General features: G+C 35.9%; 1 protein-coding gene across 5 annotated transcripts in view; it reads right to left on the reverse strand.

Annotated features, from left to right (window-relative positions):
* ADAMTS19 (ADAM metallopeptidase with thrombospondin type 1 motif 19) overlaps window positions 1–26,246 on the reverse strand; it is a 294,164-nt gene that overhangs the window by 48,802 nt on the left and 219,116 nt on the right. For all 5 annotated transcript variants that reach the window (XM_037509412.2, XM_037509414.2, XM_037509413.2 and 2 more), the window contains 4 exons: window positions 23,335–23,455; window positions 17,382–17,462; window positions 4,500–4,657; window positions 218–371 (listed from right to left, as the gene is read on the reverse strand). In XM_037509412.2, coding sequence (XP_037365309.1) covers window positions 218–371; window positions 4,500–4,657; window positions 17,382–17,462; window positions 23,335–23,455 — 514 coding nt within the window. The remainder of the gene's footprint in view (window positions 1–217; window positions 372–4,499; window positions 4,658–17,381; window positions 17,463–23,334; window positions 23,456–26,246) is intronic.

Consider the following 26,246-nt stretch of genomic DNA (forward strand, 5'->3'; position numbering starts at 1 on the left):
TGAGATGTGCAACAACTCCAAAGTCCTTTCTTCCAGTCACATCACATTTTGCCACAAGATAAAGGCAATTAACCACTAATTGTGCCACAAAACCTGTTATTCAAGTTTTTGTGGGTTTTAGAATTGCAGATAAGGGGTGGTAGATCTGTCTTAATTTTCAGCAGTTATTCAGAAACAACTGCTACTTAGGAAAGATTCATATTGGAAAATCACTCACCTCCTCCACACGTGGCATCGCAATCTTCCCAGCCTGTGTGTGTCCACATGAAAAGGGGTTCAGGTGCTTTAGAGCTCTGATTCTCTGGAAGAGGGTCTGATGGGACCGTGTATTCATAGTGCAGACCATAATTCTGGTCTTGAAACAGCAGCACCTACAATAGATAAAAGTGATCAAAACAGATAAAAGTTGATCATATTCAATATGAAGCATAAATTAAGGATGCTGACACCTTAAAATTCTTACTCTGTGGTGTGCATGCTCCTCTAACACATAGTAAAATTGCGATATTATTGCTAACATGTTGGAATTCTCATGCTTCTGAAATGACTGGAGTTTAGCCCTTTCCTCTGACCTAGAGACATCTGGATGGGAAGTCCACTTGAACGAGGTCAGAGATATCAGATCACTTTCTTTCAAGCCGATGAACTAGATAGTTTTCCAAAACATAATGTGTGTATGACATGACTTTCGTAGGGGTACAGAGATATGTGACCTAATATCAAGATATGACCCTTAACCTAGTAGTAAATACAGCTTTTCCATGCAGACAAAAATGTAGAGATGGCTGGTGAATAGGAGAGGAGAGAGGGCTTTGGGAAACCCTTCACTCCACAAGGGTAGGGAACTTACTTCTAAATCACCTGGAGGACAAGAATTTCTTTCCATGTATGCCTGCAGTTAATTTTTAATTTTGGCAAGTCTACTAGTTTTCTATTTGTGTAAAGATAATTTCCTTTGGAAAGGAATTTATGTTTAAATGAACTTTTTAATAATTTACTTAATTACTATAGTTATGTATATGTAAATGAAATAAACCCCCCAAATTATATTCACTTTAAATGAAGGGACAAAATAAGTTGATTTTTTGGCATTTTACTATGGCATGGTAAATATGGAATTTGGTATATTACTTCTCTAAATACAATGATTTATGGAAGCAATATATAATAATACAATTTAATGCATCAAAAACTAAATTTTAATTCATGCTAAATTATAGAGAACCCTCTTCAATAATTAATCTCCATCAAGGTAGTTGTAATGCTAGGTAATTCAGAGTTGCCACTTTACAGAAAAATTTAAATGAGTCCCACGGTAAGGATCTGGACATTTCTATTGTATTTTCATTATATGTTTTACACAAGACTCAGTTCAATATATCAACAGAAATACTAAGATATTTTAACATGTGGATTCAGGAATGAGTATGATGGCATTACCAATAATGAAAATAATGGTTTTTAAATTCTATGCATAACCGACTGGCTAAGTACATCACAGTGTTTATTTTGGCTTTCACTATCTTATGTGATGTAGCCATTTACATGTGACTTTCAGTTAAATGAGTTAGAAAAAAGAGACAGATTGATTTACCTTCTATAAAGCCATAATCAGACTTTTAATTTGATGAAATGATCATCATAAATAACAGCTATTTGCCTCTTATTTAATTAAATGAAAACCTACCTACTTTTTCCCAATAAACTACTTTTTCATTGATAGAACTTCAGATTATCCTTAAATATCTAATGCCATTTGAAATAGTAACATTGGCTAGGAAAATCATTAGCTCTTTCTTAAACCATTTGAACTTGGCAGTTTTATTTGTAGGAAGGAAAGTGTGACCGTGTTCCAGTCAAGAGCACACACTGAAGCAAAGCAGCAGAACGTACTTCCAAATTCAGTACAAGCTTTCAGTCTGTAATAGTCATTAAAGAAAAATTTCTTAAAAGTACAGCTTCCCTTGGATTACTGACTAAATCCAGGTCACCCAGATGCCTTCTATAGTCATAGTTCACTAACTTTAATTATGTTTTATGCTTCCAGGAAAAACCTTGGTAATTGCCAGTCAGATTAAGGATCCTGTAGCTAGGAAACTCCTTCTCCTCAATGCTGAGGTCTCACATACACTTTCAAGATTTTGAATTAGAGGCTCAGGTCTAGCCTCATTAAAAAATGTATGTTACATTCATTCATATCATTAGGGAACCTGATGGCATTTTCTGAAATCCAATTATTAAAAATGTTTGCTGTTGAAAATGTTGTTATAAATAATTCAAATCATAGGAAATGCCAGATACTGGTGAATGTTTGTTTTGTCACTTTTTCCTCACTCCAAATGAACAGGACACAGAGTTGAGTTTCTAATTCAAATTAAATAATAGGATTTAAAGAGTCATGGACAGATGTAAAAATTATTCAAAGTGTAAGTAAACTTATGATCGAAGGCCGTTTGGTGTAAATGTTATATCTAAGCTTTATATCAGGAGATGCAGCATAGAAAACTGATTAACACCTGATTTGTTCCCAGGTAAATAACTTACTGGGGAACACTGTGCATATAATCTTTCTCATATTTCATCTTACATATCTGTAAAATGGAATGATAATACGTATTACAAAGGGTTATTTTGAGGATTAAATGCTGTAATGAAGTTTTGGACAGTATCTGGCTCCCAGTATTTTATGAACAGTATATACTATTATTGCTACTGTTACTGTCACAAAGATTTGGTGATAGTGCTGAGACTTAACCCCTAGGCCACCAGGGAGGCTGTTACTAGGATTTGGAACAGGAAGTTCTGACACCACTCACATAAATCCCTTTATTCCTGTTGGTAACACCTATTAAAGGCAGTTATATAAAACATTATTATTTGAAATGTGATCCATGGACCAGCAAACAGTAGTGGCATCCCTTGGGGCTGGTTAGAAATGCAGATCTCAGGGTCTACCCCAAACCCAAATAGAGAGATGCATGTTTTAACAAGAAGCCCAGGTAATTTGCATGCACATTAAAATAGGAAAAGCAAATGTGTTCATATATGATTTGAACTTCTGGCTCTTAAGACTAGCAATACATCCCCAACTGAAGATAAATTCAACTTAAATTGTGTGGTGATGTTAAATAATATAGACCACTAACCTGCAGATCAACCATCGGCTGGTGGTGTTTCAGAGTTGTTTTTAATGTGTTGGCTTAAAGAGCTGTGGAAGTGTTTGAACTTTAAGACTTTGCCACTAAGATGTAAAACAAGCCAGCTGAGCCAACAGTCCTGTGACTTCTTAGCCATGAGCACTGAATGCAAGATCAAGGTCAAAATGGGCATGTGGACCTGCCACCAGCTAAGACACAGAGCCCTAAAGTCCTGCTTTTTTCACTCTAAACTCTGTCCTACCTCATAGTACTCTTTTACTCCCTGGTAAAGAAACATATCCCAAACATTCAAATTTTTATCGTTCTTTACAGGAACCAATTAACCTAATAAGAAAATAGAGAAACTTGACGCACTATTAGAACAAATCTTTTCCCAGGGACAGTAATTTTTATCAAAAGCATTTTATAGAGATTGTACACATTTTATGAATGTATGAAATACTATAAATTCTCTTTGCAGATACCTGGTTTGTAAATTTATGCTTATAGGGGAAAAAGGCTCCCTAATGCCTGGTCATTCACCTCTCCTTTGTATCTGTGAATTACAAATTCCTTAACATATCTTGTTTCTCCTATAATTATTACCAATTTTAGCTTCATGATTTAAAACTTCTAAGAAATCCCTTAAAACCCACTTCTTTTTTGTCTTTTTATTTATTTTATTTTTTAATTATTTTAATTTTTATTTTTTTACATCATTGTTCATGTTTAAACATTTGCTTCCCCCCCACCCCCTCAGGTGTAGTCCCCATAGTTTCCCTCACCAGTGCACCCGTAAACCATCACCACAGTCCCCTGTGCTCCTCCCTCTCTCCCTCTGATCCCGCTCCCTCCTCCTCCCCTGCAATATGCCTCTGATTTATAATTGTCTGTTTTTGCTTTGCTGTGCTTTGTACTGTTGTTATTTTTTTACACTGATGTCTTACTTGGTTCCCCTGTATTCCTGCTATAAGTGAAACCATGAGATATTTTTCCTTTTTCTTGTGGCTTAATTCACTGAGCATAATTCCTTCTAGCTCTATCCACATTGCTGTGAATGGCATGAGTTTATCTTTTTGATTGCTGAATAATATTCCATTGTGTATATATACCACATTTTCTTGATCCAGTCATCTATTTTTGGGCATTTGGGTTGTTTCCAGTTTTTACTTATTGTAAATAATGCTGCAATAAACATAGGGGTACAGGTGTTCTTTTGAATCAATGTAAAACCCACTTCCTAAATAATTTTGAATATCTACCTGATGATTAAAATTTGGAAAAAGATTAGAGAAGACATGATGGGAATGCCTTTTGCCATAGTAACTTGATTATGCAATGTATCAATTCATTTCTTCATACCAGCAGGTGTAAAGGTGATGTAGTAGGACCTTTGGCCGAGATCTTCTCCCAGAGGCCTCGTCTGACATAGTGAACTGTAGTTCCTGCTAAGTTGAATGCTCCAGAATGTTCAATCTTCCAGTCACTATTAATAGATTGTTTTCCAGTGTCTCGGAGAGCTATGAAGAGGTTGACAAATATCATGAGAATTAACAAGTCAGCATAACTGACCAATATACATTTCACATAATTTCATTAAATGCATTTTTTTTTTTAATTTTAAAGCGACGGGCAAGCACTTTCAGATGTAAACATGAAGCATCTCCTCTTGGGGGCTTCCATAGTCAGCAAGTGCCACAGCTCTACTGTCATGAAGCTGTCACAGCTATAATGCCACACTTATCTGTGCCTCCTCCAACCTCCTTGGACACTTGATGTCTATACCCCTTGTTGTGATGCCAAATTATTTATTAACACATAATTATTTTAAGGTGAGGCATGTCTGTCATGTGTGTGTGATGGTCACACGGTCAGTGTGAGGGCTGGCACTCCGTCTGAGGCATGCTCTTTATTGCCTATGCCACCCAGGGAAGTGTGTGACTACAGAGAGTAATTCAATAGCATGTTAATAACTATAAATTGCAAGGTTATGTTCCTCAAAAAACAATTCAAAGATAATGTGTTGGTTTTAAGAACAGGACTTGGGACATTTTTTATTTTTACTAGAAATTATCTTTTTTTTAAAGATTTATTTATTTATACAAGAGCTGAGGTACAGACCAGAGGCGCAGTGAGATGAGAGGATTCACCAGAGACAGAGCCGGGAGCAGAACAGGCAGATGGACCAAAAGCACTGCTAAGGGGAGCAGCGGGAGAGACAGGAGAGGTCTGCCGCACCATATGGGTATCTCCCTGGCAAGCCCAGAATTGAAGCCACGTTGCAGAGGCTGAGGACAGCTTCCACAGTGCTGCGCTCAACCCACTGTGCCACTGGGGAGGCCTGGACTTTTAAGATTACTTGTTACTAATTTTACCGTGTACAAGAATGAAAGATAAATGCTATCACCTCTAATCAGTGATTATTTGCATGGATTTTTGCAGAATAACTATTTACCTATATATTTTCTCTTTCTCTTTTGACCTAATCTCTGTACTATTTAAATGAGATACACAACACAGAAATGAGATGACATGATTGCCATTTTTTAAAAGATTTATTTATTTATACATACAAGAGCTTGGGTACAGGCCAGAGGTGCTGGGGGTGAGAGGATTCACAAGAGACAGAGTGGGGAGCAGAATAGGCAGACTGACCGAAATACAATGCTGAGGGGAGCAGCAGGCAAGTCAGGAGAGGTCTGCTTTCCCATGTGGGTAGATCCCTGGTCAGGGATTGAACTCATGATACAGTGGCTGCAAATAGCTTCATAGTTTACCTCTTAACTTCTTGCACCACTAGGGAGGCCCCCCAAATGATCTCATTTTTTAAATTTAGATTTTCAGACTCTCCTATACAATTGAATTCTCTTTCAAAGTACATCTATGTGAAGTCATTGAAAGCTTTATGTTTTAATTCCATGAAAATATTTTGATAACTTAAATGGACCAATCTTTATATTATTTAGGTAATCTGTATTCATTAAATGCTTAAAGGTTCCCAAGTTTTTTACATTATAAATAATGCTCAGGTAAATATATACTAATTGTGCATATTTCTGAGTATTTCTCTTGGATAGATTCCTAGATTTAGAATTACAGAACCAAAGAAATGAATATTTAAAAATCTGGTAAAAGTTTCAAATTGACCTCCATAAATTAATTTGTATCAAATATGTTAACAACAGTGACTGAGTGTCCATTTCTGAATACCGTGTTTGGAAATAGCTTTCTCTTTTGTGTACTGTTTTATCACTACTGATTTCTTATCATTTATCAGCTATCATGTATTAGCTATCATGTATCAGAAAGCATTCAAAGTTCTGGATTCTTCCAAAATGAACAATATTAATACACTTTCTTTTTTTTTTTTTTTTTTTTGATTTTTTTAAATTTCTGTTATTTCTTTTTTTTTTATTTATTTTTTTTTTAATCTTAAATTTTATTTTTATATTCCCCCATACAATTGCAAACGCCCCATTCTGACCCCAATCCTTCCCCTCCCGCCCCCCACCCCCCAAAAAGTGTCTCTGGTTCATAGTTTTTTGTTGATTTTGATTTTCACTTTCTTATATTCATTTTCCTGGTCCCTTATTTAAGTTTTCTAGATTCCTGCTATGAGTGAGACCATCCGGTATTTTTCTTTTTCTTTTTGGCTTATTTCGCTGAGCATGATCCCTTCCAGCGCCATCCATGTTGCTGCAAATTGCATGTGTTTATCTTTTTTGAATGCTGAGTAATATTCCATGGTATATATGTACCACATCTTCTTGATCCAGTCATCTACTTTTGGGCATTTGGGTTGTTTCCAAAGCTTAGCTATTGTAAACAGTGCTGCTATAAACATAGGGGTGCAGGTGCTCTTTGGAATTGATGTTTCTGTGTCCTTTGGGTAAATACCTAGGAGTGGAATTGCTGGATCATATGGAAGCTCTATGTTTAGTAGGTCCAGAAATCTCCACACAGCTCTCCATAGTGGTTGGACCAGTTTGCACTCCCACCAACAGTGCAGAAGAGTTCCTTTTTCTCCACATCCTCGCCAACATTTGTTGTTGCTAGTTTTTTTAATATGTGCCATTCTCACTGGTGTGAGATGGTATCTCATGGTAGTTTTGATTTGCATTTCCCTGATTGCAAGTGATGTTGAACATTTTTTCATATGTCTGTTGGCCATTTGCATTTCTTCTTCAGAGAAGTTTCTTTTTAGCTCTTCTGCCCATTTTTTGACTGGATTATTTTCTTTGTTGTTGCTGAGTCTCATCAGCTCTTTGCAGATTTTTGTGATCAGTCCTTTATCATTAGTGTTGGGTGCAAAAATGTTCTCCCAGTTGGTGGGGTTTCTCTTTGTTTTTGTTATTGTCTCTTTTGCTGTGCAGAAGCTCTTTAATTTGATGTAGTCCCAGCTGTTTATCTTTGTCTTCACTATCACTGCTTTGGGTGATGTGTCTGTAAAGATGTCTTTGATATGCAAATCCCGTAGTGTTTCGCCTATATTTCCTTCTATGTATTTTATGGTTTCAGGTCTTATGTCTAGTTCTTTAATCCATTTTGAGTTGATTTTTGTGTATGGTGTGAGGTAGTGGTCAAGCTTCATTCTTTTGCATGTAGCGACCCAGTTTTCCCAGCACCATTTATTGAACAAACTTTCTTTGCTCCAATGCATAGTCTTTGCTCCTTTGTCAAAGATTAGTTGACCATAAATCTGTGGGTTTAATACACTTTCTGACCTCACAGAATATATGATCTAATTGAAGAACTAGATATTAAGCAAGTTAAATAAGTATAGTTATGATGAAACTTTCATATGAGGAGTAAGAAAAAACTTGTCTGATGGATGTTACTTCCTGAGGATATTATCCAGGGAAACAGAGAATCAGATAAAGAGCATTCAAGACTGAGGGAACTGCTAATGAAAGGGTCTTACAGCTCAAGGCATCTCGGTGATAATCAGGAGGCAACTGTGCAGGATGCCAGAGTAGTAGAGTGGATCAAGAAGAGATGAGGCTGGAGAAGTAAGGAGTAACCACACTTTATAGGTATTGTTAACATTTTAAAGTTTTCCCTAAGAAAAAAATGTAACGCTTTAGAAGATTCTGAACAGCAACTGTGGAAAATGAACTGGTATAGGACAAAGTTAGATAAAAACAGGCAGAATATAATTAGAATTCCTTTGAGGACCAATTTGAAGGCACATTACTTCAAAAAGTTTTTGGATTTGCATATGCCAGAAAACATGGTAATTGCTACTAAAATAAATGTTGTCTTGAGGGTTTTGGACTTCATATATATTGGTGTTGTAAATCTGTATGAGCATTTTCTTTCAGTTATAAGTCCTCAGGCATGTTGATTTTCTACCTCCACCTAGGACCAAAGTTAATAGTAAACACATTTTTGTTCTTTTTCCTTTTATGATACAAAGGTATTTGATCTCTCATTCAGACTGAGCTTGCAGTCCTTTGGGCTCCTTGTTTAATGCAGAAGTCTCCTATTAAAGTCTCTACTTTTTAAAAGGCCTGAGGCTTTGTTTTGTGTCCACAGTATCCCTGGATGCTCAAAGTCTAAGCTGGTCACCAAGATTAAGTGTAAGTGGGGCTCCAGTTAGCCTAATGCTTTGGCTTCCTGTTTTCACTCTGTTTTGACATTTGAGGGTTTCTTAACTTCTTTACAGTTCAGAGATAGATAAAAAGGGTTCCTTCCCTCCCTCCTTTATACTTTGCTTAATATTTTAAATTGTTTTTTTTTTAATTTCTTTTCTTTTCTTTTTTTTTTTTTAATTTTTTTTTATAGAGGCATGTTTTTATTTATTTATTTGTTTGTTTGTTTGTTTATACATGCACTGGGTACAGTCAGAAGTGAGGGAGGGTGAGAGAATTCACCAGAGCCAGAGCAGGGAGCAGAGCAGGCAGAAGGACCGAGGTACACTGCTGAGGGGAGCAGCGGGCGGCAGGAGAGGTCTGCGCGCCATGTGGGACCCTCCTCCGGTGGCTGGGGATCGAACCGGCGCCGCAGAGGCCGCGGGCAGCTTCGCAACCCAGCACTCAACCACTGCGCCACCGGGGAGGCCCTTAAATTGTTTTTATTGAGAAGTATTTTCATAGTAGGTCACATATAAAACTGCAGGCAAGGTAAATTGATCAATATGACCTTTTTCAGATTTTTAAAAATCATAAGTGAAATGATTTTGTGAAGATACATGGTCTATCTGAAATATTCTACATTTTAGTCAAAACAGTAAAACCATAATCTTTAGACAAGAAGGTAGTAATTGCATACAGGAATACAATTCAAAGAGAAGGTAATGAATAAGAATAATGTACTGGGAGGGGATTAAATGTCTTCTATGAAATAATATATAGTTTCATGTAGATAAGTTAATTTTTTAAAGAATGATCAGTTTGCCAGAAAATGATCTATTTTCTCTAAACCTATTTCAGATGGCGATTTCCAATGACTTCCTTCTATACCCAAAGGAGCATTTAGGAAATGTTTTTTATCAAATCTATTCTTTGTCATTCTTTAGCCTTGGAATCTAGGATTTTAATATTGTGTCACTTCTTTTTTCTCTAAACGGGACCCTTATACATGAGCCTTATCTTGGTGAATGTCATCATCACGTGCCTAGTTATTTAAGTCAGAAAACTAGAAGTCTATCTTGAATCCTCATCACAAATCAACATTTGCTACATTTTCAACAATTCCATCAGCTCAACTTCTTCAATATCAGTAAAAATCACTGGATTTTTCATTTTCCTATTGTCTTGACTAGATTATGCAAAATTGATGCTTTGTCTTCATTCTTGCAGCCTTTCTCTAATTCTTCAGGGTAACTTATCTTTACATAGGCAATTAAAGAAAATTTAGAGGGTTGTTGAATGAGCACAGCACTGTATTAGTATTTTTAAGACACAACACAGATGATTACACTTTTAAACAAAAAATTATTGGAGATTCACGGTAAGGCCTACAACTGGGCCTGGTAGATGGCAACTGGAAAAGAAAACAGACATTCTGCAATCTGTACATTCCTTAGTTCTACTGAGTACATAACAACTGGTCATAGCTAAATTAAAAGGAAAAAGAGGCACTTTGGGGGACAAGCAAGGATATTTTGTTGATATGTGACATGTGCTTTAAAATCACAATTTTTTCCTCATTGCAATGATTACCAAAACAAAAAAAAAGCTTTGAAGGGACATTATGATTCCATGTTTAGGAGCCAGATACTATGATCACACTATTTGGCTTCAAATCCAGGATCACAGCTTTATAGATGTGTGACCTCAGGCAAGAAACTCACACTCTCTGTTCCTCTATTCTCTGATTTTAAAAATTACAAAACTACTGGTGCTACTTTGTAGAGCTCTCATGGGGATTTATTTAATGTATATATGTCATGCACTGGTGCATATTATAACCACAGAAGTGTGAATCATGTTTTCTTAATTAAAATTAATTCCCAAAGTCTTTATTATTTCTTGTGTGTCTTACTGTTCAAGTTACTGAAGATGCACTGTAGCTCTGAACAAAATAACAGAATCCCTGCCTTCAAGAATTAACAATGGAGATAGACAATACAAAAGTATACATGGAAACAAACAAGGCACTGAGAAATGTCATATAGTTAATAAAGCAGGAACATGTAACAGAGTGGCTGGGTCAGAGGTCAACACTGATATGGAAAGAAAGTGACAGATTTGAATAACTGCAAAGATTTCTGATGTATTATTTAGAATGGTTAAGAAAAAAGAAAAAGAGGGATCAAGGAGAACACCTAGTTTTGGTATAAAATATTGGATAGAAATGAGAACAAATAATGATCCCACAAAAGACAATTATGTCCTAAAGGAGAGATGTCAAATCAAGTATCATTTCTTATCACAAATGAGATGAAGTTAGAAATCAATAAGAGAAGGAAAACTCACAATTTTATGGAAATGAAACAAAGCACTAAATGACCAAAGAAGAAACCACAAATGAAATTAGAAAATATTTTTAGACAAAAGTGGAAATGAACACACAGGGTAGTCAAACTTGTGGACACAGAGAAAGCAGCATTAAGGGGGAAATTTACAGCTACAAATACTCATGATGGAGCACAAGAAAAGAAAGACTGGAAAGGTGTCCCAAGACCAAAACCTAATTCACAAGGAGGTGGGGGTAGAGGGAAATAACATGACCATTAACCCAGCTGTAGAGGTCAGGGCCCTTAGGCACCAGTGCCTTATCTCACTCAAGGCATAAGGCCCAAGAAGAATCAGGCTGCTATAGGGAGCGCAGCATAGACCTGAGAGTAAAGATATAGAGACTGGGCCCATCCTGGAGTCTCCACTCCCCATCCTAATATCTCTGGTCCCTTTTGGATTCTGCATGGTTATCCAAAATCAGCGACAAACTGAAGGCTCACAAGGAGTGACCCCTCCCTAACAGAAAACGACTGTATCAGTACAGTCTCTTCACAGGCTTGGGGCAGCCCTCCCACTGCCCACCTGTGACAAAGAGGCAGGTGCCTCTTTACCAACTCTCTCCCTCTGCAGGGCAGCAGCTTTCTGGCTGCCCATGACCTATATCATGCTGGGACTTCTCTTCACTGACCTCCCTCAGTGGAGGCCGCTCTCCTCAAGGCTGCCTGCCTGCAACCATGCAGGCCTCTCTTAGCAAACCTGTCCCTTCTGGGGTAGCTCTTCCTGCCTGCTTGTGTCTATGCAGTGTCTTTACTCTTCTGTCCCTTTCCCTAATAAACCTGTTCTTTAAATATAACTAATGTCTCTGTCTTGTGGAGAAACTCACCTGGGAAACTCGCTGTGTGCCACTGAAATGGAAACCTTTCCCAGAGTGAACCCAAGGACCCCGCACTCCAAATCTACTAACTCCAAATACTTCATCACTTACATTAAAAAAGATCCCAAATTAAAAACCTTACATTATAACATAAGGGATTAGAAAAAGAACAATCTAAACCCAAAGCTACCAAAAGGAAGAGATAAGTGAAATAAGGAACAGAGACATAGTAGACACACACACACACACAAAAACACCAAAAAAAAAACCCCTTGAAGATGGTTCTTTAGAAATATCAACAAATTTGATAAACTTTTAGCTAAATTGACTAATAAAAATAGAAAACTGAACCAAAGTCAAATAAAAGGCCGGTCATTGCAACAGATGTTACAGAAAATGATTATAAGAGAGTGCCATGAACATTTTAATAACAACAAATGGATACTCTAAATGAGCTGCACATTCCTAGAAACAGAAAAACTACCAAGAACCACAAAGAAATAGAATTCTTAAATGTACACATAACTAGTAAAGAGATTGATCAGCATCAAAATGTCCCCAAACAAATAGAAGCTTAAGACTTATTCCTTCACTGGTAAAAACTATCAAATATTGAAATAACTGATTTAACATGAATCAAATATTCCAGAGTTGAAGCAGAGGGAAGACTTCTTAACTCATTGTACGTGGCAATATTGCACTGATATCACAGTTAGACAAAGACACTACACAAACAAAAAACTACAGGCCGATTCCTTTATGAATATCAATGCAAAAATCCTCAACAAAACCTAACAAACAAAATTCAGGTGCACATTTAAGGAAATATGAGCAAGAGGAATCTATTCTTATAATGTAAGACTTATTCAACATATGAAAATTAGTAAATGGAATATATCAGACTATATTTGAGGAAGAAAATCACAGTATCATCTTAAATGATGTGAAAGCATTTGACTTAACACCTTTTTATAACAAAAAACACTCAATAAACTAGGAACAGAAGAAAATTCAATGTAATAAAAACCATTAAGAAAACCCACAGTAAACTTCATATTCAATGGTGAATGACTGAAAAATTTTCCTCTAAGATCAGGAACAAAGCAAGTTTATCTGCTTTTGCTACTTTTACTCAACAGAGATTTAGAAAGTCTAGCCAGAGCAGTTGGGCAACAAGAGATATAAAAGGCGGGCCTCCCTGGAGCCGCAGGCAGTTGAGCGCAGTGCTGTGAAGCTGTCCACAACCTCTGCAATGCCAGTTCAATCCCTGTGGAGATGCCCACATGGCGGAGCAGACCTCTCCTGTCTCACCCGCTGCTCCCCTCAGCAGTGTATTTCAGTCAGTCTGCCTGTTCTGTTCCCCGCTCTGTCTCAGGTGAATCCTCTCACTGTCCCGCACATCTGGCCTGTACCCCAGTTCTTGTATAAAAATAAATAAATCTTGGGCCTCCCTGGTGGTGCAAGGGGTTCAGATGCAACCTACTAAGCTATCCGCAGCCACTGCAGTGTGAGTTCCATCCCGGCTGGCCAGGGAGCATCCCACATGGTGCAGCAGACCTTTCCTGTCTCACCCACTGCTCCCCTCAGCAGTGTATTTCAGTCAGTTTGCCTGTTCTGTTCCCCAGTCTCTCTGGTGAATCCTCTCACCCCGCCACACCTCTGGCCTGTACCTAGTTCTTGTATGTGTAAATAAATCTTTTAAAAATAAATAAATTAATAAATCTTTAAAAAAAAGAGATATAAAAGGCATCCAGATCAGAAAGGAAGAAATAAAATGATCTCTTTATGTAGATGATCTACAAATATTCTTAAAAAGAAACTGTTATAGCAAAGTGTAGGATTCAAAATGAACACACAATAATCAATTATTTCTATACATTAACAATGAACACTCTGAAATGGAATTTAAGAAAACAATTCTACATGTAATACTATCAAAAAGAATAAAATATTTGGAAATTAATACAGGGGTAAAAGACTTTTAAAATGAAAACCACAAAACTTTGCTGACAGAAATCAAGACATAAATAAATAGAAACAAACTGCAAGTTCATGGATTGGAAGACTTAAAAGTTGTGATGATATCATTATTGGGCCTCCCTGGTGGCACAAGGAGTTAAGCACAGCACTATGAAGCTATTGGCAGCCTCTGCAGCATAAGTTCAATCCCTGGCAGGCCAGGGAACAAAGCACATGGTGCAGCAGACCTCTCCTGCCTCCCATGCTGCTCCCCTCAGCAGTATATTTCAGTCAGTCTGCCTGTTCTGCTCCCCATTCTGTCTCTGGTGAAACCTCTTATTCCCACACCTCTGGCTTGTGCTCCAGTTCTTATATGCATAAATAAATCTTAAAAAATGATATCATTATTATCAAAAGTGACACACAAATTCACTGCAATCGATCAAAATCCCAATGACCCTTTCTGCTAAAAAACAAACAAACCCAACACTAAAATTCATATGGAATCTCGTTATTATCCTGAAAAGCCAATAAAATCTTGAAAAATGAAAAATGCTGACTCTTGATTTCAAGCCTCACTAAAAACTTCATTAATCAAAAATAAGGCATAAAAAGCAAACATATGTGCCATCGGAACAGAATAAAAATTCCAGAATGAAAATTCACATGTATGATCAAATGGTTTTTGATAAGGGTACCAAGCTCATTCAATAGAGAAAGCATAATCTTTCAAACAATGGGGCTGAGAAAACAGAGTTTCCACATACCAAAAAAAAAAAAAAAAAAAAACAAAGTTAGATCCATACCTAACATCACATAAATAAACTTAAAACTTATCAATGCAAATGCTAAAACTATAAAGTTCTCAGAAGGAAACATGAGAGAAAAAACTTCATGACATTGGATCTAGCAATATTTTCCTGGAAATGACACAAAAGTCACCAAGAATAAAAGAAAAAATAGACGAATTTCATGAAAATTACAAGCTTTTGTGCATCAAAAGAATTACCAGAGTAAAAACTGACAAAATGGGAAAAAATATCTAGTAAGAGATTAATATCCAGAGTGTACACAGAATTCTTAAAACTCATCAACAAAATAAGCAATAGAGCAAACAACCTAATTGAAAAATGGGCAAAGGACTTGAACAGACATTTCTCCAAAGATTACAAATGACCAACATACACACAGACACACACACACACACACACACACACAGGAGAAAGCTGCTCAACATCAGTAATCTCTAAGGAAATGCAACTGAAAACCTCACCTCACCAGGAGACTATCACCTCATGAGGATGGTTAAAATCAAACAAAGAGAAACAGGCCTCAGTGAGGATGTAAAGAAACTGGAATGCTTGTTTAATGGTATAGAGTTTCAGTTTTGCGAGACGAAACAAGTTCTGGAGACAGATGGTGGTGGTGACTGCACAACAATGTTATCCACACAGTGCCACTGAATTATGTATTTAGCACAGTTAAGATAGCAAATTTCATGTTATGTATATTTTGCCATAGTGAAAAGAATTCTTACCACAGTAAAAAATACCTTCAGTGAAATAAACCTGGAGGAAAAAGACAAATACCATATTGATTTCATTCATATGTGCTATATAGAGAAAATAAATAAAAGAATGAACTAAAACAAAAATAAACTTGCAGACTTTAAGACCAAGATTACCAGAAGGGAAGAGGGGTGAATAAATCAAGTAAAAAGGCACAATTGTATGGTGAAGGGTAGCACTGGACTTTCAGTGGTAAACTTAATGCCGTTTATAAATGTCAGTTTTCAATGATGCACACTTGAAATGTGTACAATGCTATAATGCAATGTTACCTTAAAATTGTCATTAAAGGAAAAAAGAGAACCATATCCAAATCCCTGGAACCCATGATTCCTGCCTTATATAGAGAGAAACAAACACTTTTGCAGCTTTGATTAAGTTAAGGATCTTGAGAATGTGATACTGTCCTGGATGATCCAAGTAGATCTAAAATGCAATCACATGGCTCTTATAAGAAGTGGGAGATTTGAACACAGAAAGACAGGAGAAGGTTTTGAGACCACAGAGGCAGGCATCAAAGTTACGTGGTCACAAGGCAAAGAATGCTACCAGAAGCTGGAAGAGACAAAAGAATGGGTGTGCCCCTAGAATTCCAGAGAGAAAAAGCAACATTTAATAGACACCTTGATTTTTGGTGTAGTGAAACCATTATGGCCTCCAGAAAGTGATAGAATACATTTCTGGTTTTTTTAAGCCACCCACCAAGTTTGTGGTGATTGTCACAGCAGTGATTGTTACTACAGTGAATGATTTGTAGAGGGGAAAAACTAAAGATAAGAAGAGTTCCTTAAGTAGAGTGGAAATTGGGAAGATTTTACAGAATTTCAAAAAACTAGATGTTACAGCTTTAATCTGAGTTTGGATATTGGAATGATTTACTTGTACTTAAAACGCATTTAAAAAACTACAGGTAGAAAAAGATAAAACACATATTAGCAATAACAAATTGATGTGTGTGTGTCACATGGCAAATGATTTCTACTATTGTCCCCTTTCCTCAAACATTTGTATTCCTAGAAAGCAGCACGGAATAAGAAAAATAACTCAATACCAATCTAAACTATTTTCAATATTGTAGCATAGAAACAATCATGTTATATGGGTTATTTTCATGAACAAACTGTTTCCTATTGGGACATTATTCTGTCGTTAAAAAGAGATGAAAGTACATCTAAATTCCTGGCAAATATTTCGCCTTTTGCCTGACCTAATTACACGAGAACCTTCTATGTGTGGATTTGTGACTATAAGAGGTATTTCACATGACCTAGTTAGCTTAAAATCTTAATATATAAGCAATATGTATTGTCAACTTAGTATTTTCTTGTGTGTATTTAAAAATTATGAACAGTCTAATTAAAATAACTTATCAGTTCTTTCCATAATCCATCCTTAAAAATGTACAAGTAAAGCACTATAAATGAGTGCATCTGATATGAGGCTCCCATTTAAAGATCAAGTATAGAGTTTCACAAAATATCCTAATTACAAAGTAATCATTATATATAAAATACACACACAGCTATATGTATATGTAGACATACTATAGACACACTATTATATGTACATATATATGCATATACACATATATTTGAATGTGATTTTATTAATATGTGTACATCCGTGCATACTATGAAATATGTTTACAAAATATATTTACATATGCATATATATAAAGTAATAGACAACAAAACCCTCCAGTGAGTGCTTTTTAAAATATGAACTAACATATGGAGGCAATTTATAGCCCCCCAAAACATACAGACAACCAGATTGCTTTGACTGTTAGCATGGCTCTAGGAGAAAGGAAAGGACTTCCCACATGCTATGACAAGAGGTGCTTCCCAGGAAATTCAAACAGGTAACTAGAAACTGACTGACATCCTCCTTATCAGAGACTGCTCAGGGCAGGAAGCTGGGCTGTGTTTGTGATGTGGCTTACCCAAATAGCTATGTGCCGGCTTTTCCTCCACAACTTTGATTCTTCTTGCTCCAGCAGGTATCACCAGCACTTCTACATACCCTATTAGAGTCAACAGAACATGAAATAAATAGTGGGTTTTCATAATATCTCTTTTCTTAATTGGCCCTTTTCTCTTTTATTTTTTGCTATGATATTTCAGTACCTATGTAAAAAAGAAAGTGTATAAAAGTTGTAATTTTAAGTGGTGACGTTTCCTCGAAAGATGTTGAATCTATAGGTGCTATTAAGGACACACAGGCAACAGTATTTTATTTAAATAGCTTGCTGATAGCTTATGAATTGTGAGCAGAGATAAAGCACAATGTGACAGCCTGGTTAGAAAGAAAATGAATCTGGAACAGACCCAAGTAACCTCAGATTGTGCTGTGGGGAAATCCAGTAAGTTAGGAAGTGTGGGGAAGACAGATGGCAGTTGGAGAGACTAGGACAGGGATCGGGCCCCTGGAGAAGTTAAGTCTAGGAAAACAGACTAAACTCCCCAGAGGAGACTGACAACAGATTTGATTTTTTTATGTGGTTTTTAGTTTTTTTTCCAGTTTTATTGAGATTTAATTGACATATAACATCCTATCAGTTTAAAGTGAGAGAAAAATAAGACTTGAAACTGGAGCTCGAGACAAGAAAGTGTAAGGCCACACCTAACAATCTTGTGTCACTCTGGAAGGTGTCAGTTTTAGCCAGACAGCTAGTCAGAAGACACCATTAGGTGTTTTTCAGATAAGGGATTTTTAGCAGAAGTTAGGAATGCAATGCTTGAAAAAAATAAGATAATGTGGGTAAGTGTCCAAAAATAGTCAAAACCAAGACTTTATTGAGAGCAGAATAGTGAGTAGACATCTACTTCTGGCTGAATACCTATGCTTTAGTTATATTAAAATAATATTTAATATTCTTAGCATTTCGATGATGCTCCATATATCTGATAATAGTCTTTTATTTCCAAGCTAGAAGAGTGGATCCAGAGTTATCTCCTATTTGTTAATTTAATTCCTAAAGCTGTTTACAATTATTGGGTATATATCAAAAAGGTAGTGTAAACTCATCTTGTGGCAGTGGCTAAAATTAGAAGCATATGTTTTTAGAATCATAATTTTCATTCAAGAACACCCCTCAGTCAGTGTAATCATTTTCAGTAATACTAAAGAAAAAAAGCACTATCATTCTGTTACATGGAAAAAACAAGCAATGATGAAAATAGAAGCAAATGCTTAGTGGTTGTTTGTACCTAGAAGTAAGGTACTATGGTTGTCTGCACGGAGACAAAGTATAAAAACCTTACATAAATGAGCTAAATAAAACGTCAAAAATTACATTTGAGAGGTCATATGTAACATGGTATGGTTAATTCCCTACGGAAGAATATCAACCTGTGATCTTTAAACTGCCCTCCTTTACTGGTGACATCACAACTCAAAAGTTTCACAGCTATCTTCACCCACAAAGTAGGAATTTTTTTTTCCTTTTACATTGTCATATACATTACACTTGAAAAACACTGGGCTCAACTAGAAGCACTGATTCAGAAAAGAGAACATTGCATATGATGCGGAAAATTTTCATATAAATAATGAGATGAAATCTCTTTGAAGAATGGGTAGTTCTATGCATGTACATATACACATATATATAAATACAGATACATAACACATGCACATGTGTGCAGATCTATGGATGTGTTCACTTAAGTAAAGTAAGGGTATAAGCAATATTTTCGTAACACACAAATAAAATAATTCTAACAATGAGAAGATACAAGATGTCTCTATTAAAGAGTTTAAATGAATGCTAGGACACTGAATTGATCAAACTGAAGTGCTTGAATATTCTATAGCAATGAACTTGTTCATGAGATACGGGTCTGGAGAGGTTTGATCTAACAGCAATATGTAAAAGTGGTCAGTAAATACGGCTGTGGGTAACAGAGTCAGGAAGCCACTGCATAGATCCAGGAGTGGAAGAGATTAAGGTAGAAAATTTATGAAGAAAAAAACAATCCTGAACTTGGTATCTCACGGGAAGAAGGTAAGGGAACATGTGTGTGGCTGTTACTTATGGGAGAGGGGGCAGGGCCATCATCTACAGGACATGGAAGTCAAGTTTTGATAATCATCTGCTAAGCTCAGTTTTGCAATTTATATTTAGCAAAATGGTATAATACACTAGTAAAATTATCCAGTAAGAGCTCTAGAACATTTGAAACGCCAGAGAAAGGTCAGGCTACTGGTAGACCTCTGTGGAGGATCTTGACAGAGGCAATAACTTGAACAATAGGAGTAAGGAGAGAAAATAGAGAGTAGTCAAGGACTTCATCTTGGAAACTTGAGATTTTTAGTGGAGAGAGTGAAAGTAAATCAGAAAAGAATATAGAGAAGGAATAATCACGAGGAGGAGAGCTGGTCTATTTTTATGTGATAGAATCCTATAGATTAGAATATCTCAAGATGTTGGAGAACTGTGTAAAATTTGTAGAAACGACAAAGAAAAGATGACTGAAAGGCAAGTGAATGTGCCATCAAGAAGTAAATTCCTAATTGAGTATAGCAGGAAATTCAGAAATACATTGTACATTAGGGTAAGAGCTTTACCTAAGTTTACAATCATGAAGAAAGCAATTCTCTACAATTAAGGATGACTTGGAGGACAGTTGAGTTAGATTCAAAGAAGAGGGGAGAAAATATTTAAGCAAATGCATTTGAAGAGAGAAATCCAATGACTAGAGAGAGTCTGGATTCTTTTTAGTAATAAAGTCATTTAGCACAATGGAGAATGTTTATCCTTTACAGAAGTGAATGTTAAGAAGGGCTATTGCTTAGCATTAGAAGCTGAAAGAAAGCCTGTGATACCAATGCTATAGATTCGACACTCATCTTGGACAGTTCGCTTTGACAACAGGAATTTTCTATTTTACCAGATACACCATTTTTTACTCTGCCATCTTAAAATGCAATAGTGATCATTATTTTCATGGTAGTAATAATGATAAATGTCACATTTTGAGCAAGTGCAATGTACCAGTCATTATTATAGTACTTTACAGAAGTTTTTGCATTTAACCATAATGATAACATGCAAGGAAGATAGTACATTTGCCATTTAATGTATGGGGTAAAAGGAAAAGCAGAGGAGGGAAAAACACTTTTCAAGATTAATTGACAGTAATTAGCTGCCCAAGCTGTGAACTCAGATGCCAGTAAATCCCCCATGTGCTCTCTGCTAAGGCCCAGTCCTACTATTTCGTAAAATAGTATCCAGGATACTGTGAATCTGTCATAACACTGCTGTGACCAACATAGATAGAAAGTATAAGCTATGTGTTCCTATTATAAAATCAGTATCTTCACCTTCTATTCTAACAATATTGCATTTCATGCTCATTTCTTCTGGTCTAATATACAATTTACCTTTAAAAATTCCTTTAGAAAATTATATTCTGGCTAGGCAAGGTGCAATGAAAGATATAATAAGTGCACTAAGGAAAAAAAAAAAAACACCACATATGTTTATTTTTTTCTAGCTCCAACAAAAATGATTTAGCAAACTAAATATACCACAGGGACAGAAAACACCCACATGTATCTGCACATGTGTTACTCATACAATATATACAATATGCACAGCCAGCTGGACTAAGTAAGACTGAAATTCCTTCTAGAAGTTCTAGGAAGTCCATAAACTATAAACATAAGTTTTACTCAAGAGAAATGAATACAACATTGCTAGAGCCACAAGTAGGTAAGTCCATGCTGTAGTAAGGGACTCATAGATTTTTTTAATACTTCCTAGCAATCTAATGTTTCATTATTAATTAAATTAACAATATTAATCAATTATGCACTATGCCAGTCACTGGGAATATGATGCTGAACAAAAATAGTCAAGATATTTTTCCTGATTAAAGTCAAACCTGAGTGGGGGAAAAGTCAATGAATACAAAATTACAAATGGGAACAGAACAGCCTCACCTGGGTGCTAATATAGCAAACATCATTAGACTGGCCATTAGTGATAGATGGAGGGTATTCAAGGAGCACTGCATGAATTATTGAATAGAGTTCAAGAGATGTCTAGCAATTGACAAGTGAAGGTATAAGGAGGCAGATAGAATATGGTCCTGGAGGGGAACAGGAGCAGGGAGAAAGGGCGCGGGACAGGGTCAATTTGAGCATATGTAAGAAATCTGGTAACTGTAGCTTAGAGAAGGGTATGAAATGATGCTGGATGGACAGTCAGGAGCAATGTGCAAGAATTAAGAATTAGTTTCTTCCCTTTGAGCAATGTGAAACAAACAAGGAAGTGACATTAGTAGTCTATAGTTCTCATCTATTAGACATTTCAAACATTTTCCAAGTAACAAAGCCATTAATATAACTTACCTATAAGAAAAGACAAATGTAAAAAAGTAGAAATTAAAATGCAATAAAAACAAGGGAGGTCTGAAGTAGCAATCTGGGGTAACTATGGCCATATAATTCCAGTCAGAATGAAAACCATTACTAGTTTTTCCCCCATATGGTATGTCTGTTTTCTATGCTTAGTGGAAGAATGAAGTGTTCTTATAATTAAATGAAGGTACAGTGCTCACCCTACACTGGTATTCTTCAGTTAACTGTTTCCATGTGTATTAAATAATCATGCAAATGTATTCTTCAAAAATTCTAGCAATTCTAGCATCTTTAAATCTTTTCAGTCTCTCAGAATTTATTTGAATTTCTGCACTATAAAATCTCCCATCACAATCAGGCTGAAAAGCTTATTATAATTGCACTTCTTAGTGGAAGTCGGGGAGCCTGTTAGAGCTAAGTGGGGCTTTTCTAAATGAGTTCAGGCAGATTTTGACTTGTAGAACCCAGCATTTTTTCCACAGCTTTAGAGATTAAGATTTTGATCTACCATTTACCCTGGGTTTTAGTTATTTTTAGGCTTCAAAATCTGCACTTATCTTTTATTCTGCTGGGGCCTAGCAAAGGGTTAAACTCATCATTAGAAAGCTGGATCTAATTTTCTTTTCTGAAGAACTCTCTTACCTAGAATGAACTAAGTTTTCTTCATTATTCAAACACAAATGACTAATTCTTTATATGCAAATTAGCACATATTTTAGTCTCAGCTTTTCTGATATTTTGAAGAATGAAATAAGAGAAAGTTACATGTAATATATACATACTAATGATCATGAAGATATAATCGTATATACTAAGATGGTTCTTTACATAGATGTCCAGGTAAGAAATCCATGCACACGCAGAACTGTTTGCTTTCTTCCAGTTAGCTTGATGACTGGCATATAAAGGATTTTCTATGTGTAGAGTATTTGTGGGATATTGTCATTTGTTCTGCATCACTTTAAAATACACACCACACAGATTGCTCATAGTCATCTCATTACCATCTGCCCCACTCCCACCCCCATCCCAAGTATTAGTAATTATACACAAAGAAACAAAAGGAGAATGATTTCCTGTTACTAATCTACTGGAACATGAACCCACATCATCTGATCCCCAATTACCATTTCCACTATGCCACACTGCTACAGACTCTTCCCAAGAGTCTGAAGATTAATACTCAATAGTTGCTCCAGGCTATTACAAATCATTATTCTCTGTTAAATATTATGCTTTGCTTTGGAGAATAAGGTTTGTAGAAACCGGATAACATTAGCCAATGCAAATGAGATTATTCCTTTGCTGCTCCAGCTTATTAAATGCACAACAGATGATTTCATATTTTCATTATTAGGAAACAGACTTGTTAGAACCTCTGGCTAATATCATACCTATGTCATCATGAATGATCATTCAGTACCCATTTCAAGTGTCCTCAACAGAATCAGAACAGTGATTTCTAAGTAATGTTCAGTGAAATCTCTGTCCTCAAGGATAGTTTGGATTAATAATTAAAAAAAAATTACCTGCACCTCTGGTGTGATTAAAATCTCCTTTAATGATTTTACACGATTTTCCGTTGCCATTGCATACCCCACAGTGATCTTCCCTTGCAAGAGACCCTAATAAACCATCACAGCCAACTTTCTGTAACAAGACAATGACAATACATCATAAAGTGAGTTTTTCTGTTTTGACTACTAATCTAGGACCGATCTAGTATCTAAAAAGCAGACATACCTAAATGAGAAACTAGTAAAATGTCTTATACTTTGCTGCAAATTAATTGAGCAAGTTCATGTCAAAATGTAACTGTAAAAATAATACATAGGATAGTGATAAGAGCAATTTGGAAAAAAATGTAAGAGGCTAATGCAATTTACAAAAAATTACAAATTAAATCACCTATTAAATATAACACAATCTAATTCATTCTATTCAACATAGAAAAGTTATAGTGCATTATATGAATGGCTTTACTTCTAAAGTAGCTGCAAAGCAAATGTTGAATATTAAATATTAACTTTCTAAAAAACATAAAATTTCATTTTCACTACAGTTCACAAATAATTTCTATTCCAATTTTCTTTGGCATCCAGCACATAAATGTAAGAACTACTTACAACCCATGGCAACTCTAAGAAAATACTAACAATGCAGGAATTGATTTTTACATGCTCCCACAAGAATTCTGTTACTCTGAGTCATCTGAGATTAAATCAATTGACTTATCTGGTGAATAATATTTTTCTCCCACTGACTGCTGCAAAATATGATCACATTTTGTAAAATTGTGTCTACTCAAAGGGCAGAATTTTATGGGTCAATACTATTATTGGCAGGGTTACAAACAACCTCTAATCAAGAAGTTGCAGGCAAGAGTGATGATATATTCATTCATAACAAGTTACAATTGTTTTAGAGGAACTTTTAAAGTACTGAACAAAAAAGAACAAAAACGGGGTCATTTTCTGTAGTTGGAGTGGGTGGGGTTGTGTAAGGGAAACAAGTAGATTATAAAATGCAGCTGCAGGATAAATATCCTGAGAAAGCAAAAAAATCACATTAAGTCTGCACAATGTAGCATTCTTTCCTTTTGTCAGGGGAAACCTATTGGTGTGAAGAAGTAGACAAAACAATGCATTCCTGGAGAACTCTGATCTGTGAGTCAAAGCTTATTCAGGGAGAAAAAAGAAAATGTGTCTGGATGAAAAGGGGTAGCCACCACAGGAAATGCTGAAAATACAACAAAGGTGTTGGAAGAGTTCCCCAAGCAGGACTCATGAAAAGGAGCTAAAAGCCCTAGGGTGAGGAAAAAAAAAAATCTGTCCATGTAAATAAACATGATGAAAAATTTAGTGTAGAGAGGTAACTTTTTTTTTTTTTTTAGAGAAGTTACTTTTGAAATAATAAAAGCACCTTGCGTGTCCATCTCTAGCATCCAGCTTGTTTGGGGGCAAATAATGAGCACAATAAATAGTAGTTGCATTGCTGAATACATTGGTATTTGGTAGTTTCTTAATTTTTTTTTCAATTTTTGGTAACTGTTAGGGATAGACATAATGCCCTGGGTCAATAATCATGTAGTTTCAAAATCCAAAATTTTGTATTTTGTAATTTATAGTCTTATATACTCACACTTGCCAAAATATTACCACATAAATCTGAAATTTGAGGTGGATCTACTTTGAAAAGGCAATGCCACTAACGGGTGGCAGGACACTGGGGTTCCCCTGGCATGCAGGAGATAGGAGAACATATTACAGAGGTCGAGCTTTCTTTGTCCTTTTCCATAATGGAAACATTAGAGAGCCAAATTTGGTAGCTAGAGAAAGCAGTTTTCTTTGTTTAAAAAAGGTATAATTGAAATGTAACATTCTACTTAGTTTTAGGTATATAACAGAAAGATTTGATATTTGTGTATATTGTGCAAGTCTAACACCTGTCACCTTACATTGTTACATATTTTTTCTCATGATGAAAAGCTTAAAAATCTACTCTATTAGGGCCTCCCTGGTGGCGCAAGGGATTAAGCACCACACTATGAAGCAATCTGCTGCCTCTGCAGCACAAGTTCGATCTCTGGCCGGCCACATGGTGAGGCAGACCTCTCCTGTCTCGCCCGCTGCTCCCCTCAACAGTGTATTTCAGCCAGTATGCCTGCTCTGTTCCCCACTCTGTCTCTGGTGAATCCTCTTACTCCCTGCATTTCTGGCCTGTGCTCTTGTATGCATAAATAAATAAATCTTTTTAAAAAATTTAAAAAATCCCTTTTAGCAACTTTCCAATATGTAATGCAGAATTATTCACTATACTCTCCATACTATACAACTCTGACTTATTTTATAATTCAAGTTTATACCCTTTGACTCCCTTCATCTATTTCAGCCATTCCCCCCGCCTCTGAAAATCGTCTATTTTTAATTTCCTTCCTCAGTCGATTCACCAAATTTTCTATATTCAGCTTCACTGCTGTATGTTTTGTGATAAAACGAAATAAAAACTCTGGTCAAAGCTGATATGTAGAGGGTTGTCAAAAGGGAAAACGAGGAATGTTTTTAATTATACTTAAAGACTGAATGAAACATTTTAGTAAAGAAGCCAGAATCCTAAAGTATTACAAAGCTGTTAGAAGTCGAAACCATTTCATAAAACTTTAATTATAAGTCATCGGATTCACATTAGCACTTGTACAGAATTTCTGTTGTTGTTGCTGTAACTTTAATGTCTAGCTGGGGACTCTATAAAAGATTTGGCTTATTATTAACTGTTAAGTGAAAGGCGTAGCAATTTTAGGCTATTGTGTTTGGCATACACGCTTAGAAAAATAATTTTTTGAAAAACAAATTCATTAAAGATGTACAATAATCTGATAGATTTACATATAATGCACAAATAAAGTTAAAAGCATTAATTACACAACCTACAATTCTGATAA

The sequence above is a fragment of the Talpa occidentalis genome, unplaced genomic scaffold, assembly GCF_014898055.3.
Source record: "Talpa occidentalis isolate TD23 unplaced genomic scaffold, MPIMG_talOcc4v2.1 talOcc4.13, whole genome shotgun sequence".
Taxonomy (NCBI): domain Eukaryota; kingdom Metazoa; phylum Chordata; class Mammalia; order Eulipotyphla; family Talpidae; genus Talpa; species Talpa occidentalis.